Raw genomic sequence first — 18,097 nt, 5'->3', positions numbered from 1 at the left:
TGCATTGGAGAAGGAAATGGCAACCCACTTCAGTGTTCTTGCCTGGATAATCCCAGGGATGGCGGAGCCTGGTGGGCTGCCGTCTATGGGGTTGCACAGAGTCAGACATGACTGAAGTGACTTAGCAGCAGCAGCAGCAGCAGCAGCAGCAAGGCTATATTGTCACCCTGCTTATTTAGCTTACATGCAGAGTACATCATGAGAAACGCTGGGCTGGATGAAGCACAGGCTGGAATTAAGATTGCCTGGAGAAATTTCAATAACCTCAGATATGTAGATGATAACATCCTTATGGCAGAAAGTGAAGAAAAACTAAAGAGCCTCTTGATAAAAGTGAAAGAGTAGAGTGAGAAATTTGGCTTAAAGCTCAACATTCAGAAAACTTAAGATTATGGCATCTGGTCCCATCACTTCATGGCAAATAGATGGGGAAACAGTGGCTGACTTTATTTTTTTGGGTTCCAAAATCACTGCAGATGGTAACTGCAGCCATGAAATTAAAAGAGGCTTACTCCTTGGAAGGAAAGTTATGACCAACCTAGACAGCATATTGAAAAGCAGAGACATTACTTTGCCAAGAAAGGTCCGTCTAGTCAAGGCTATGTTTTTTTCAGTATTCATGTATGGATGTGAGAGTTGGACTATAAAGAAAGCTGAGTGCCGAAGAATTGATGCTTTTGAACTGTGCTGTTGGAGAAGACTTTTGAGAGTCCCCTGGACTGCAAGGAGATCCAACCAGTCCATCCTAAAAGAGATCAGTGCTGGGTGTTCATTGGAAGGACTGATGTTGAAGCTAAAACTCCAATACTTTGGCCACCTACTGCGAAAAGCTGACTCATTTGAAAAGCCCCTGATGCTGGGAAAGGTTAAAGGTAGGAGGAGAAGGGGACGACAGAGGATGAGATGGTTGATGGCATCACCAACTCGATGGACATGAGTTTGGGTAGACTCTGGGAGTTGGTGATGGACAGGGAGGCCTGGCATGCTGCAGTCCATGGAGTCGAAAAGAGTCGGACACAACTGAGCGACTGAACTGAACTGAACTGAACCCGAGCAATCCTATTTTTCAGTGACTTCAGGCCCTATCAAACTTACTGCAAGTTCTACATTTACATTCCCCACATAACTGGCTCCACCGTGTGGTGTTCAGAAGAAATAACATTATAGGACTGTAAAAGCAAAGTCACATATCCAATAATACCATATATGCCTTGAGTGGGGACTGCACATGATAAAAAAAATTACATCTAGCTTACTAGGGCATTAAACCAAAAGTAAGAGGGAAAATGTTTCTGTCACATGAACCTGGAAATGCAGTAGTAGGGAGTAAGGCTTGATCATTTGTTATTCAATTATGTAAATAATATTTACTGAGCTCTACTATGCATCATAATTTATTATGGGCACCGGGGATATACCAGTGGACAAGATAGAAGTTACTGCCTTAGTTGGAAGGGCAGACAATGGAACAAGTCAACAAAGTAATATTTACCACAATGTTGGATGTGATAAGTGCTATAAACTAAAGTAAATCTGAGTTAGGGCATAGAAAGTGATGCTGAGGGGTTCTTTTAAATAAGGTTGACAGAAATAAAGACAAACAATTCACATTTAGCTCTCCCAAAGTTCATTTAGACCATTTCAGTCACTCAGTCGTGTCTGACTCTTTGTGACCCCATGGACTACAGCATGGCAGGCTTCCCTGTTCATCACCAACTCCCAGAGCTTACTCAAACTCATGTCCATCGAGTCGGTGATGCCATACAACCATCTCATCCTCTGTTGTCCCCTTCTCCTCCTGCCCCCACTCCCTCCCAGCATCAGGGTCTTTTCCAATGAGTCAGTTCTTCTCATCAAGTGGCTGAAGTATTGGAGTTTCAGCTTTCAGCATCAGTCCTTCCAATGAATATTCAGGACTGATTTCCTTCAGGATTGACTGGTTGGATTTCTTTACAGTCCAAGATTCTCAAGAGTCTTCTCCAACATTACAGTTCAAAAGCATCAATTCTTCAGCGCTCAGCTTTCTTTATAGCCCAACTCTCACATCCATACATGACCACTGGAAAAACCATAGCCTTGACTAGATGGACCTTTGTTGGCAAAGTAATGTCTCTGCTTTTGAATATGCCATCTAGGTTGGTCATAGCTTTTCTTCCAAGGAGCAATCGTCTTTTAATTTCATGGCTGCTGTCACCATCTGCAGTGATTTTGGAGCCCCCAAAATAAAGTCTCTCACCATTTTCATTGTTTCCCCAACTATTTGCCATGAAAGGATCAGAGCAGATGCCATGATCTTAGTTTTCTGAATGTTGAATTTTAAGCCAACTTTTTCACTCTCCTCTTTCATTTTCATCAAGAGGCTCTTTAGTTCTTCACTTTCTGCTATAAGGATGGTGTCATCTGCATATCTGAGGTTATTGATATTTCTCCTGGCAATCTTGATTCCAGCTTGGGCTTCTTCCAGCCCAGCGTTTCTCATGATGTACTCTGCATATAAGTTAAGCAGGGTGACAATATACAGCCTTGACGTACTCCTTTTCCTACTTGGAACCAGTCTGTTGTTCCATGTCCAGTCCTAACTGTTGCTTCCTGACCTGCATACAGGTTTCTCAGGAGGCAGGTCAGGTGGTCTGGTATTCCCATCTCTTTCAGAATTTTCCACAGTTTATTGTGACCCACACAGTCAATGGCTTTGGCATAGTCAATAAAGCAGATGTTTTTCTAGAACTGTCTTGCTTTTTTGATGATCCAACGGATGTTGGCAATTTAATCTCTGGTTCCTCTGCCTTTTCTAAAACCAGATTCAACATCTGGAAAGTTCACCGTTCATGTACTGTTGAAGCCTGGCTTGGAGAATTTTGAGCATTACTTTGCTAGCATGTGAGATGAGTGCAACTGTGCAGTACTTTGAACATTCTTTGGCATTGCCTTTCTTTAGGATTGGAATGAAAGCTGACCTTTTCCAGTCCTGTGGCCACTGCTGTTTTCCAATATATATATTATATATGTGTTATATTATGAAGTACAATCACTTATAATATACATGATCACTTATAGACATAAGAATCTAAGTCTTTAGCCCTAATTCCAAGTTATAGAAATGACACTATAATAAATTAATCAAACACATTCAGGATATGGCATATGGTATATGTTTACTATCCTAGACTCCTCAAAATTGAAATGTCATAAAAAGGGTGATTTTCTAAAAATTTTAAATAGACTTAAAAGACATAATAACCAAATACAATGTGTGAATCTTGATTGACTCTCAGTTCAAAAAGATAATTTAAGACAATTGGTAGAATTTTAAATTTTGTTTTAAATATTAGATGATATGGAATTATTGCTAATGTTCTTATTTAGGGGGGAATGCATGTTGAAATATTTAAGAGTAAAGTGTTTGAAGTCTGAAATTTACTTTCAAATGGTTTAGATAAAAACTGTGTATGTGTGTGTGTAAAAGAGAGAAAAGGAAAAAGAGATGACAAAATGTTAACATTTGATTAATCTAAGGCAAAAGTATATAGTTGTGTATCATAAACTCCTAGAGAAACCATAGGGGGTAATCTCCTTGACATTGGTCTTGGGAAAGATTTTTTTTGGATTTGACACTAAAGCAAAGGCAACAAAAGCAAAAATGAAGTGGGACTACAACAAAAATCCTTCTGTGCAGTAAAGGAAACAATCACCAAAGTGCAACTTGTGGAATGGGAGAAAATATTTGTCAACCACACATCTGACAGGGGTTTAATATTCAAAATATACAGAATCCATACAGCTCAACACTGAAAACAAAACAAACCCAAATAACTCAATTTAAAACTGGGCAAAGGATCTGAATAGACCTTTTTTTCAAGAAAAGATACATAAACGGCCAACACGTACTAGAAAAAGTGCTTCATGTCACTAATCAGGTAAACTCAAAGATAAAAGCCTGACACCTGTGAGGATGTTTATCACCAGAAAGTCAAAAGGTAACAAACTGGCGAGAATGTGAAGAAAAGAGAACTCTTGTGTACTGCTGGTGGGAATGTAAATTGGTACAGCCATTATGGAAAATAGAGTTCCTCACGAAATTAAAAATAGAACTAACATATGATGGAGCAATCCCTCTGGATACATATATCCAAGGAAGATGAAAATGAAATCCTTATTCAAAATGATATCTGTACTTCCATGTTCATTGCAGCATTATTCACAGTAAGTAGTCAAGATATGGAAACGAATTAAATGTCTGTTAATAGATGAATGAAGATATGGTGTATATATATGTGTGTGTAGTATATTTATATAATGGAATATTGTTCAGCCTTAAAAAGAGAAGGAAATCCTGTCATGTGCTACAACCTGAGTAAATATTATGCTATGTGAAATAAGCCAAAGAAAGACAAATACTTCCTGATATCAGTGATATGTAGAATTCCATCACACCCACCCCGCTTCCCACCCCCAAACAAAAACACGTTGAACTCACCGGGAACAACTGGATTGCAGCATCTGTAAGGATAAAAGCTAGTAAGATCAAGACAAAAACCTTAGAATCCCTACCGTACAACCTTAAATGACCAAAATCTTTGATTAAACAACCCAACACAATAGGGATAGATCAGCTATATTCAATAACACCGACAGGAGAATTTACTGGGATAGCAGATCTGCCAATTTACTTCATCTGTATCTAACATAGTTTGTAACGAAAAATTTAAAGATTGCTCAGACCAAAAGTGACCCAGTGCATCCAGCCTTCCAAACATCTCCAGGAAGCCAGACACACAAGTAAAGCAATGTTGCATCAACTTGGCCTTCAGCTAAATATCCTCAACTAACTTCAGTCAACACTACATGGAGCAGACAAACCAAGCCAAACCCTGCCCAAGTGTATGAGTAAAGTAACTGCTGCTATTTTTAAGTGACTCAATTTTGGGTTTGTTAAATGGTAATAAATAACTTTTAGCATTACTTCAGTCAGCTTTGAGAGTGTCCTTGCATTCTGCCCCAAGAATGTTTCAGGCTACTCTTGTCTTCTGTATACAATTGGAAGTGCCCCCAACGCCTGGCTCCTTTTATTGAGAAAACATACACAAAGACCATAGTTTAAGTATCAAGATTTTTTTTGAAGAAATGAAACATTACAGTCACATTTTACTCCCTTCCTCCCCAGACAGTTGCCACTATCATGCATTTAGTGCCTTATTAATCTCTTGCATTTTAGAAAAGTTTTACAATTTATATATATTTTCACAAATAAGTAACACTGTACTTCACTGATTCTAAGTCAAACATTTTTAAAACCATTGGAGATGTATCTTACAACAGATAGTGTAACTGGCAAGTGATACTGTAACTGGTTGCATTTTACTTTTTTAGTAATATGTGCCTTTAAAAATTTTTTTATTTTGTATTGGGATATAGCTGATTAATAATGTTATGATTGTTTCAGGTGAATAGCAAAGGGACTCAGTCATACAAACACATGTATCCATTCTCCCACAAACTCCTCTCCCATCCAGGCTGCCAATTATGTGCCTTATTGATCTTATTTTCTATTTCACCTAACATTAAACATAGATAAGCTGCTTTATACTTTATAAAAATTTAATCATTTGAGTTTATTTTTCTGCAAATTACTCTTGCTAAATATTTTAGCAAGCTTTAAGTATAATTTGCATTAAAATATATAATTTACATATAATAAAATGTACCCATTTTAAGTCCACAGTTTGATGAGTCATGATAGCTGTATAAAGCTAATTTTCCATTATTGAGCTATAAGCATTATTTATATATTCCAAATACAGGCCCTCTGTCAAATAATATGTATTAAAAATAGTTTTCCCCAACCTGTGACTTGATTTTTCATTTCCTTGCTGCTGTCTTTCAAAGAGCAGAAGTATTAATTTTAATTAATTTCAATTAATAATTTTTTTCACAATTCACTGTCTAAAAAATATTTCTCTATCCCAAGACAGTAATTTATGTTTCTTTCCAGAATTTCTACAGTATTACCTTTTGTTAAATCTATGATCCATTTCACAATCCAAATTTTGTACTAAAATTATGTATCGTGTAAGGCAAAAGATGAGGTTACTTACTATTTGAATATATTTTCATTCTATGTTAAGACTCTTCTCATTAAACAACCATGGTGCCTTTGTTAAAATCAATTGTGCAATATGCTTGGGTCCATTTTCAAATCTATTCTGTCCACTAGCCCCTAACATTTCTTTTAAAACAGGTCTTCCGGCGACAAATTCTATCATCTTTTCCTTGTCTGAAAGTCTTTTCTCACCTTTTCTGAAGGATATATTTCCTGAATATGGAATTCCAGGTCAACAGGTATATTTCTTTCTTTCAAAGATACCATGCCAAGGCCTCTAACTTGCAGAGTTTAAGGAAAGAAATACAGTCACTCTCTGTATGGAATGTGGTTATTTTTTTCTTCTCCAGCTGCTTTTCTAATTTTCTCTAGTTTTCAACACTTTGATTATGATGTACTTTAGTTTTCTTCATGTGTGTCCCTGATGGTTGAATTTCTTGGATCTCTGGGTTTATAATTTTCATAATTAGGAAAACTTTCAGACGTTGTTTACATTGTTTTTGTCTCCCTTATCCCATCTTCTAGGAGTCCAAATACAAGTATGTTAGAAAGACTTGATGTTATTTCATAGGGGACTAGGGCACTGTTCTATTTCTCTTTTCTCTTTGTGCTTTAGTAAGGTTCACTGATTTTTAGTTCTGCAGTGACCCATCTGCTGTAATTCTATCTGTTCTTTCTCACCTAGCTAGTGAACAAAGAGGTAATCAAATAGCAGCAGTGATTTTTTAAAAATAAATCTTCCACATACTTGAATTATTGGTATAAGTGTATTAACCACAAATAAAATATTTCAGGACTATGAATTTAGAAATGTGTAGTTTTTTCAACATTTTCTTTACTGCCTGTAAAATTAGTTTGTGTATATATACATATACATGTAACATGAGAAATGACACTGAATATGACACCAGTGATGGGCTGTTTTTTTACTTTGACTTTTACAGAAAGTGATGACAGTCTATGGAAAATGCTTTATTGTATCATGCTTATTTACTACAAGGAACATTTTATAATAATACAAAAGTAATCCACAAACTTGATTAAGTGAAGATCAATTGATCTGAAAATTTTTTCTTCTTTAGTCTTTCACAGTAATTGCCAAAAGTTCAATAAGCTGATTTTTCCAAGAACAATTATTCTAATAACTTTGGGTGTTCAATCCGTGCAATGGTCCAGTCAGGCTTTACTCCTTGTGTAAACTCTCTCTGAAATCTAAGGAAACATTATAAACAATGTGTATCCTGTATTAGTTCAAAAACTTCCTGGATCACTATGTAATTTGCAACTACATAGTTGAGGCAGTTTTTAGCAAAAAGCTAACAGATAATGGTAAATAAAAATCAAAAGTTTAATCTACCAATCTGATCACAAAAAATATCCCCCCCAAAATTAGAAGTGCCTTCTCAACTGAGTATTTTTAATAGACAGATCTATATACACTCCAATATCTGCCAGTCCGTGAGAGAAACGTGTTATTCTGCTAAGTACTAGCTATAATATACGCCTAATATGAGGAGAAAAAAACTGGACTACGGTGATAAAACAGCACTTCCATGGAAGTTGGTTATGTGATTAGATTTACTCACAGCTGGCACTAAGTTCATTCTTGAAAATAGCAGTCTTTATGACCTGCCTGTGATCTTAGTAGGGACTATCAGAACAACCAAAGGTTAGTGTTGATTATAGTGTTCTAAATGATGTCTTTAAAAAGAGACAATTCAGTAGATTTAAATTAAATAAGTATTTAAATATATAGAATATTTTGGGCAATTAGAAATAAAGCAAAATTCCACACAGGAAAAAGAAATTAAAAAAAAAAAAGCACATTTCCTTCAAGAAGTGAAAAAATGAAGATATAATTCTCTTTACCTTAGTGAAACAGGATACATTTTCTTTCTTAGGTCATTTGGGGGTTTTGTTCATTGTTTTAAAGCCAATTTGTATAACTTTGATGACATAAAAGTATTCTTTTAAACAGATATTAAAGTATATCTCCACTAACTCTCTTGAACTGTTCACTGTTCCGAATTTTATTCACACAATAATACACTACAGTGTCTCATTTAAATAGGTTGCTAACCTCCCATTAGACAGTACCTCCTTAAGGGCAGGAACCCTTCTGTGTCTAAACTCCCACCAGAGTACCTGGTAAAGAGGAGATGGTCAATAATTATCTAGTAAGTGGATGGTCCATGTGCCAATTACAGCATATTTTATTCTCCAAAGACGGTCATAACCACATTTCACATGCTCTTCTGCAATGTGACCTTGCTGCTGCCCCATGAAGAGGTGGAGTATCTTCATGTCCTTCACTGTACAGATCCTGCGACTGTTTGGACCAGAAACCATGCAGAAGTGATGCTTCCAATCCTGGACATAGCCCTTTACTAGAGGGCTATGTCTAGCATCTTCTGTCTTTTGGAAGCCAACCACCATGTAAAACACATGACTATCTTAACACCTCCATAAGCCCAAGCTACAAAGAGAGGCCATGGAGAATGAGACATTATATGGAGAAGCCAAGGAGCATCCTGGTGCTGCCCTATGAGTGAGGAAGCCCGCTGTGGAAATGAATCCCTGGCTCCTGCCATCCCAGTTGATGGCAGGTAAAGCAGAGAAAACCCCACAGCTGAGCCTTTCCAAAATTCCAGAGCAGTAGAAAAGCAGGCAAAATGAATGGCTGTTTGTTGTCACCGAGTTTTGGAATGGTTTGTAATGTAGCAATAGACAGCTGAAACACTGTTCAATTAAGTTCAGGAATATTACCGCTTCCTAATTTCTGAACACTCCTGTTTCGTGGCCAGTGTATCTTTATAACTATCTCTCTTCACAGATACTTGTCAAATTTCAATTTTTTCTTCCTAAAGCTCCCTTTAGTTTTCATATCTGCATACTACCTTCCATTTCCTAAAGAAAGGAAACAATAAAATGTGATTAGACTTACTCATAGCTTGCACTAAGAAGTTGTTTAGTTTCCACATTCTGATCCCCCAACTTAACCTGGAACACACGGGCTCCACTTATGGCTTCACTGGGGATGTTGGCACTGGTTAGATACCAAAAGCACATCAGGATGTTAACAAACTTCCTTCCTTAGAGAAAAAACATACACACATACAGATACAAATCACAATAATCTATCATCCTTATATCCAAAATGAAATTAGCAATTGGCAGTAATTATAGTCATTACAGGTCAAATTTTGTGCTCATTCTAACTTAAGGTACCTGTATTGACACCTTTTATTTTTAGAAAATTCTCTTGGGGTTTACGACATATAGCCTCCCTCTCTGTAACCCAGTATAAGAGCTACTATTTACTGAGCAGGTACTTATTTCCCAAGCGTACTATGTGGATTCTTTTCCATTTGTGGGATTTTCTAAAATTATAACAGGTATCTACTGTCAAGACAAAAAACAGTAGAGGGATAAACACATTTTTTTGGTGCTAACTTAACCCCAACTACCAGAAAGAAAAACACTTCTATTCTACTCTAATTCACTTTATACGCCCAGTGATTGAGTGTCCTGTGCAAAAACCAGGCAGTGGCCATGATGCCAAGATGCAATTTGAAATACTAGGGAGAAGAAAATGTTTATCACTTAAAGTACCTTTCTGAATGTTTCAAATTAACATGTATGTGAAAATATTTTCACTATTAAAGAGTTCTCAAGCAGAACTGCGTTGGCAACTGTGTGAGCAAAGGCTAGATTTCCTATAAGCCTAGCATATAATACATATGTGTATATTTGTAGAAGGAATAAGTAAGTCACTGAGTTTTCAGGAATGCTATTGCGAAAACAGGACAAGGAAAAGAACACGATAAACGCCGAAGTTCCTTTCAATTATTTTTATCATCTCCAAATAAATCCAATTGGGAGTTCTGAGTTACTGTTACTCTTAAAACAGTCTTTAGCTAACAGTATTTACTTTTTCTTTTACTTTTTACTTCTACTTAACACACAGCTGGACACTTAAAATACTGAATTGTTTCCTTTAAGTTAGGAAATCTGAAACACAAATATTTTCATTTTGACATAGGAGCAGCTTGTCTTGGGCAATTTTCATTAACAAGTGACAATGTTCTCTTCTATGAATTAAACAGCATTAGGGAAAAGTTCTTTTTTTAAAATTAATCTTTTTATTTTGTAACGGGGTATAGCTGATTAACAAACAATGTTGTGACAGTTTCAGGTGAACAGCAAAGGGACTCACCCACACATATACATATATCCATTCTCCCCCAAACACTCCTCCCATCCAGGCTGCCACATAACACTGAGTAGAGTTCCAGGTGCTATACAGTAGGACGTTGTTGGTTATCCCATTTTAAAAACAGCAATGTGTTCATGACCATCCCAAACTTCTAGATAGAAAGGCATTCAAAACTATTACCATACCCCAAGTCTTCCAGAGCAAGGTCTTTAAAGAATGAATAAATTATTTTCTCTGTAGTTCTATAAATATCCACTTGTACCAACAAAATGCCACTATTCCATGATCTTTCACTAGTTTAGCTTATCTGGACAACCGTGGGCCACTTAAAATTGACTGTGCTCCAGGCTTACCTTTCTCATCATAGTAAATGGAGATGTCTCCTGTTGATGTGTACACAATTTCATCTATGTCAGCAGCAAGCGCATGTTTATGGTTGTCAGGTAGTGAAGTAACCTTTTCTTTCAATACACGTAGAGTCTAAGTATGGAAAAAGCAAACCAGAGTTCACTCGTATTGTCAAAAGCTTTTCAAAAAGCAGAGTGAATTCTTCATGGAATGTATTTTGTAAAACTATTTTTAAATTTACAGCTGTACGTATTCACTTTCAAAAGCAAGGCTGAGAGGCATCTGATTCTTTAGTTAGATAACTCCTAATAGAACATTCTATGTAAGAATTAAAAGACATCATATTCACTTATGCCTTAAGTAGCAAGTCATTCTATGCTTTTTAAGACCCCGAGTACTCCAAAGGCAAGATAGAGGGACTGTACTTTGGGTGATGGTACATGTTATTTTAAAGCATAAATAAGAACAATGCATATCATTCTAATGAAAGAAAATAATACACGTTAATATTTATTTTTTAGAAGGAAAATTAAAGTATACTTTACCTCTTTGGCCACAAGTTCTTCCAATAGATCAAACTTACACTGTGACAGCAATTTGGACACATGAGCAAAAGCCTTAAAAAGAAAAGTGGGGGAAGGGGAAGGGTGGTGATTATTATTTTAAGATACCATGCGAAATACCATACAATGTACAATCCTCATACTTCAATGGCTAAGTATAACAAAGACTATTTTATGATAAAGGCAATAAACATTGTCAACACTAAGATATTGATGGTTAGGCATGACTCCTTCAAAGTTGGTTGACTTTTCTTATATCGCCTTTCCACACACACAGTAGTAAGTGGGCAGATTGCTAATGATGTATCCACTCCAAGGACCTGAGAAAAGATAGTGTGTGGTGTACATACTAGGTTCTCAATAAAGAAATCTTCTATATAGTTCCTTCTAAAATAACGATGAAGTAATCAGCCATCCTGACTGTCATTTGATCCTCCTCTGAATCCTGAACACATAGCAGCACAACCTAAGTCTGTACCTAAGTACTAAGCAGTACAATCTAAGTACTGGGACTCTGGAGATCTGGGCTGCAGTTGAACCTCAATGAGGTAGAATAGTGAAAGTGAAAGTGTTAGCCGCTCAGTCCTATCCAACTCTTTGTGATTTCATGGACTGTAGACCGCCAGGCTCCTCTGTCCGTAGAATTCTCCAGGCAGGAATACTGGAGTGGACTGCCATTCCCTTCTCCAGGGGATCATCCTGACTCAGGGACTGAATGTGGGTCTCCCGCATTGTGGGCAGATTCTTTACAGTTTGAGCTAACTCTTCAGACAGGTCTAAGACAGATATGGCATTGGTAAAGTGGGGGAAAAGATGATGAGTTTGCACAATCTAATGGAGTAGACCTCAACTTTGAAGAACAAGATCCCACTTTAAAGTGGGAGACAGTCAACAGCAATCCTCCACACTACTAGCAATGAGGAATGGAGCTGTGCATTAAGACTCTACCGGTTTTCAAGGAGCTTCCTGTCTACCTGAGGAGAGAGCCGAAAAAATGGACAAATCCAAGGATTATGACAGGAATAAGAACAAGATGATTTTGGGAGAATACAGGTGAGAACTTACACTATCCGGGCGGACAATGAGGGGGCGTCCTAAAGGAAGAACCATCTAAGAAGAAATTTGAAGAACTAGCGAGAGAAAGAGGATGCAAAGGTGTGTCAGACAGACAACTCTCATAACTGTTACGGGCTGGATTGGGTTTTCCAAATTCATACACTGAAGCCCTAACTCCCAGTACCTCAGAAGGTAACTATATTTGGAGACAGGGCTTCTAAAGAGGTGATAATGTCAAATGAGGGTGGGCCCTAGTCCAATTTGACTGGTGTGCTTACAAGAGGAAATATGGACACACACGGAGATACCAGGGCCACACGAGCACAGAGGGGAAAAAAACATGCACAGACACAGAAAGAAAATGATCATCTACAAGCAAAGGACAGAAGCCAAAGAAGAAGCCAAACTTGCCAACACCTTGTTCTTGGACTTTCAGCTTCCAGAAATGCAAGAAAATAGTTTTATGGTTTAAGCAACCCAGAATGAGGTATTTTGTTATGGCAGCCCTAACAACAATGGTCAGGAATAAACAGTTAGAACTGGACATGGAAAAACAGACTGTTTCCAAATAGGAAAAGGAACACGTCAAGGCTGTATACTGTCACCCTGCTTATTCAACTTACATGCAGAGTACATCATGCGAAATGCTGGGCCGGATGAAGCACAAGCTGGAGTTAAGACTGCCCAGAGAAATTTCAATAGCCTCAGATATGCAGATGACACTACGCTTATAGCAGAAAGTGAAGAAGAACTAAAGAGCTTCTCAATGAAAGTGAAGGAGGAGAGTGAAAAAGTTAAAATTCAACATTCAGAAAACTAAGATCATGGCAACTGGTCCCATCACTTCATGGCAAATAGATGGGGAAACAATGAAAACAGTGAGACTTTACTTTGGGGGGGCTCCAAAATCACTGCAGATGGTGACTGCAGCCATGAAATTAAAAGGCTTGCTCCTCGGAAATAAAGTTACGATCAACCTAGACAGCACATTAAAAAGTAGAGACATTCCTTTGTCAACAAAGGTCCATCTAGTCAAAGCTATGGTTTTTCCACTAGTCATGTATGGATGTGAGAGTTGGACTATAAAAAAAGCTGAGCACCAAAGAATTGATGCTTGTGAACTGCGGTGTTGGAGAAGTCTCTTGAGAGTCCCTTGGACTGCAAGGAGATCCAACCAGTCCATCCTAAAGGACATAAGTCCTAGGTGTTCATTGGAAGGACTGATGCTGAAGCTGAAACTCCAATACTTTGGTCACCTCATGCAAAGAGTTGATCATTGGAAAAGACCCTGATGCTAGGAGGGATTGAGGACAGGAGGAGAAGGGGACGACAGAGTATGAGATGGCTGGATGGCATCACTGAATTGATGGACATGAGTTTGAGTGAACTCTGGGAGTTGGTGATGCACAGGGAGGCCTGGCGTGTTGTGATTCATGGGGTCACAAAGAGTCGGACACGACTGAGTGACTGAACTGAACTGAACAGACATCACAATCATGTTGAAATCCAGCCATGATACTCTAGTTTCTGTGGCCAATGATCAAACCTGAGCAAATTATCCTGTAAGGTAATAATGTCCCATTAGGAGGCTGCCCTGATAAAGATATAAGATTAAGATATAAAGATAAAGATATAAGATATAAGATTTCTTAACCTAACAAGGGGCTTCCCTGCTGGCTTAGTGGTAAAGAATCCACCTGTAATGCAGGAGCCACAAGAGGTACGGGTTTGATCCCTGGGTTGGGAAGATTCCTGGAGTAGGGCATGGCAACCCACTCCAGTAATCTTGCCTGTAGAATCCCCATGGACAGAGAAGCCTGGAGAGTTACAGTTCATAGGGTCACAAAGAGTCACACACGACTGAAGTGACTTAGCACGCATACACGCAACATCAACAGGCTTGTGGGAAATAGCTTTCTCTTTCATAGAAAAGGCCAAAATATATAAAGATATTAGAAAACAAACAGTAAGTGGTTAATGTGGTTTGATGGCAGTAACAGGGATAATATCATATGTACTTATCAACGGAAGTAAGGTTTGTAGGGCTAATAAAGCTGTTTAAGGACTGTCTATCATTGGACCACCTATTCCTCTGGCTCTCATGATCAATAAAAGCTTGCCTCAGTTCAGTTCAGTTCAGTCACTCAGTCGTGTCTGACTCTCTGTGACCCCATGAATCGCAGCACGCCAGGCCTCCCTGTCCATCACCAACGCCCAGAGTTCACTCAGACTCACATCCATCGAGTCAGTGATGCCATCCAGTCATCTCATCCTCTGTCATCCCCTTCTCCTCCTGCCCCCAATCCCTCCCAGCATCAGAGTCTTTTCCAATGAGTCAAATCTTCACATGAGGTGGCCAAAGTACTGGAGTTTCAGCTTTAGCATCATTCCTTCCAAAGAACACCCAGGACTGACCTTTAGAATGGACTGGTTGGATCTTCCTGCAGACCAAGGGACTCTCAAGAGTCTTCTCCAACACCACAGTTCAAAAGCATCAATTCTTCAGCACTTAGCCTTCTTCACAGTCCAACTCTCACATCCATACATGACCAATGGAAAAACCACAGCCTTGACTAGATGGACCTTAGTCGGCTAAGTAATGTCTCTGCTTTTGAATATGCTATCTAGGTTGGTCATAACTTTTCTTCCAAGGAGTAAGCGTCCTTTAATTTCATGGCTGAATCACCATCTGCAGTGATTTTGGAGCCCAAAAAAATAGAGTCTGACACTGTTTCCACTGTTTCCCCATCTATTTCCCATGAAGTGATGGGATCAGAGGTCATGATCTTCATTTTCTGAATGTTGAGCTTTAAGCCAACTTTTTCGCTCTCCACTTTCACTTTCATCAAGAGGCTTTTTAGTTCCTCTTCACTTTCTGCCATAAGGATGGTGTCATCTGCATATCTGAGGTTACTGATATTTCTCCTGACAATCTTGATTCCAGCTTGTGTTTCTTCCAGTCCAGTATTCTTCATGATGTACTCTGCATAGATGTTAAATAAGCAGGGTGACAATATACAGCCTTGACGTACTCCTTTTCCTATTTGGAACCAGTCTGTTGTTCCATGTCCAGTTCTGTTGCTTCCTGACCTGCATATTGATTTCTCAAGAGGCAGGTCAGGTGGTCTGGTATTCCCATCTCTCTCAGAATTTTCCAGTTTATTGTGATCCACACAGTCAAAGGCTTTGGCATAGTCAACAAAGCAGAAGTAGATGTTTTTCTGGAACTCTCTTGCTTTTTCAATGATCCAGCGGATGTTGGCAATTTGATCTCTGGTTCCTCTGCCTTTTCTAAAACCAGCTTGAACATCAGGAAGTTCACGGTTCATGTATTGCTGAAGCCCGGCTTGGAGAATTTTGAGCATTACTTTACTAGTATGTGAGATGAGTGCAATTGTGCGGTAGTTAGATTGGTTTAAAATAAGCTACAGGCTATACTGTATAACACAGGGAATATAGCCAATACTTTTAACTATAAATGGAGTGTAATCTTTAAAACTTGTGAATCACTACATTGTATATCTGTAACAGTATTATAATTATACTTTGAGGAAAAAACTTTAAATTATAAAATGTTTTTAAAAAGCTTGCCTCGGTTATACTCAACCACGTCAATTTCTAGTAACTCTGGAGAACCAAGAATGCTTGTAGAATGGGTTATAGAACAATGTACCTGAGCAGTTGCTAGCTATGCATTCTTGAGTTAATCATTTGACCTTTTTAGACTTGATTTTTATCATCTGTAAAAGGGAATTAGACTAGAATAATAAGCATGAATGTGTCTTTCATGTTCCATGACTGAAAAAGAAAAATGTTAATGAACATGATCTAACTGACAGCTTGATATTCACATCCAAGATAATATTCTATAGTTGGGAGGTTAAAGGGCAAGTTGAGCTCATGAAAGTAGAGAATCTAGCCAATGTTTATGCACCAGATTATTCCCAAGCCCTAGAATTACATCTATGCAAAAGAAGGAAGAGTTGCCTTATGAGATCTAGGTAGGAAGACTTTTCAGCCATGTCCTTTTAAACTGTAGGTGTTAAAAACTGGTTTGTTTGATCTGAAAGGTTATGTTAAGCAACCACTGGTTTAACGGAATCTCTCAATATTTGCTATGGATGACCTAACATTGTTTTTGGAAATCAGAATGGCTAAATGCACAAAAATTGACTTAGATGAGGCAAGACTGCATACAGACTGGCTGATGAATGGGTACAATACTACTTAATAGCAAGGATGGGGGCTAAAACAGCTCACAGCTGGAGGACCTTTAGGATCAAAGAGTGACTAAAAAGTGTTCCATGCTACTTTGTGGTCAAAGGAAGTGGGGAGTTAGGCTTGATTCCTGTTCTGTCTATGGGGGGATGACTTCCATTCCTTATTGACACATAAATGAGCAGGAGGTAGACAAGCTCACAAGTCATCTGCAGGAATGCTGAAGGACAGTAGCATCATGGTCATTTACCTCTGCACAAACAAAAGATTTTGAGAACTGACAGGAACTGAGGTTTATCCCTTATAATGCTATTAACTACGCTTGCTCTTTGCTTTTAAATTTTTTTGTAAAAACACAGATTAGTCAAGAATTGACTCAGGGAAGCAAAAAGCACGAGTTAATATCGACACTGATTATATAAAGTTGAAAACATTCAATTTATAACTGACAGATCACATAAATAAGTATGAATGGCTGTTTATATAAATAAATTGAAAAAAACTAGAAGTAAATATATCAATGCCAGCATATAATCAGTATCGTATTTTTCATTCTGCAGAAAAATCACATTTCAGAAGAAATAAAGCCATGGAGCTTTTAAGTGACAAAAATAGGCTTTGAATCCATTTCTATCTGATTCAAAACCTGCAGAGGGCAGAAAAAGTAATTAAGGGACTTCAAATTGGTGTCTCCATCAATCCCCTATCCCTCGGAGACCGTGCAAACAGAAGCAGCAGCTTAATTTACAGCAAGTGGCCGGAGGGCTCTGTATTTGAGTCACTACCCACATTTGATCATTTGAGACCCAGTTGAAACCTCATCGCTAAACACGTTTGCGTATCTCAACTGCTGAATTCATGAGAGGTGGATAGGTTACTCCTAGAGAAATAAACCAACCTGCTTCGCTCCTTCTGAGAACTCTGTAATGCTGAACTCTTGGTCGAAATAGGCCCAGATAAGGAAGGAGTAAATTCGAGTCCGAACCCAGTTGATGGGGTTGGAGAACCCCAGAATGATCATTTTGGTTTTCTGACGCTGCTGGGGTTGCTCCTCGGTGCTGTAGGTTCGCCGGGGGCAAGAAGGGAAAATGGGGAGGGTTGAGGCGACTTCCAGGGGGCTGAGCAAGGGACGCTGAGGATACCGAGCAGACAGGGCCAAGGCCGCGGAGGCCCAAGAGACTCGAGGAAATGGGGCTGCTCCCGAGCCGAGGCGGCGGCGGCAGAAGCAGCAAAGTCCAGACAATGGGCGCTTCACCTCGGGTGAACCGAGAGTCCGGAGCCGGGCAGCGCAGCCCGGTAGAGGCCGAGAAAGTAGCAAGCGGGGTAAAAGACGGACGGCCAGCGCCATTTTGGTGACCTTTCACCCCGTGCTTGCCTGTGCATCTTGGAAAGTAAGTCGTGTGAAACCACCCCAGCGAGGTTCGGAGAAAGAGACTGGAGAGTCGAGCTGGCCTGTTGCTGCCACCTCTGGTGAATTCGCCCCTTCTCTGCTCTCCATCATAAGCCTGTCGGCCCCGAGCCCCACTCTAGGAACCGGCAGTTCTCGCGACTCAGCCTGCCTCCCGGACCTTTTCTCTCCGGGTCTTGTTTCCGGGC

The 18,097-nt window shown here is 38.9% G+C and overlaps 1 protein-coding gene across 3 annotated transcripts; it reads right to left on the bottom strand.

Annotated features, from left to right (window-relative positions):
* Positions 1 to 7,111: 7,111 nt before the first annotated feature.
* MAIP1 (matrix AAA peptidase interacting protein 1) lies at positions 7,112 to 17,861 on the bottom strand. 3 transcript variants are annotated; one of them, XM_052635779.1, is made up of 5 exons: positions 17,400 to 17,861; positions 11,210 to 11,281; positions 10,670 to 10,796; positions 9,045 to 9,192; positions 7,112 to 7,312 (listed from the first exon to the last, which is right to left on the bottom strand). In XM_052635779.1, the coding sequence occupies exons 1-5, from the start codon at positions 17,847 to 17,849 to the stop codon at positions 7,234 to 7,236; spliced, it is 876 nt and encodes a 291-aa protein (XP_052491739.1). In that variant the 5' UTR covers positions 17,850 to 17,861; the 3' UTR covers positions 7,112 to 7,233. The 3 variants fall into 3 exon arrangements, 2 of the variants coding, with proteins under 2 accessions (XP_052491739.1, XP_052491740.1); XR_008198951.1 differs by having other exon boundaries at positions 7,118 to 7,312; positions 9,045 to 9,146; XM_052635780.1 differs by having other exon boundaries at positions 7,269 to 7,341.
* Positions 17,862 to 18,097: the final 236 nt, after the last annotated feature.

The sequence above is a fragment of the Budorcas taxicolor genome, chromosome 2 (assembly GCF_023091745.1).
Source record: "Budorcas taxicolor isolate Tak-1 chromosome 2, Takin1.1, whole genome shotgun sequence".
In the NCBI taxonomy this organism is placed as follows: Eukaryota; Metazoa; Chordata; class Mammalia; order Artiodactyla; family Bovidae; genus Budorcas; species Budorcas taxicolor.
The sequence above is the reverse complement of the archived record's forward strand: the minus strand, read 5'-3'. Positions and strand labels throughout refer to the sequence as shown.

What these genes read in the sequence shown, in the direction of transcription:
- MAIP1 (XM_052635779.1), bottom strand. Translation starts at nt 17,849, where the DNA reads ATGGCGCTGGCCGTCCGTCTTTTACCCCGCTTGCTACTTTCTCGGCCT. An exon ending in CATTTACTATGATGAGAAAG is followed by an intron (nt 9,193 to 10,669) that starts GTAAGCCTGGAG and finishes TTTTTCTCTAAG; the next exon opens with GAAGGAAGTTTGTTAACATC. An exon ending in CTTCTTAGTGCAAGCTATGA is followed by an intron (nt 7,313 to 9,044) that starts GTAAGTCTAATC and finishes ATGTTTCCTTAG; the next exon opens with ATTTCAGAGAGAGTTTACAC.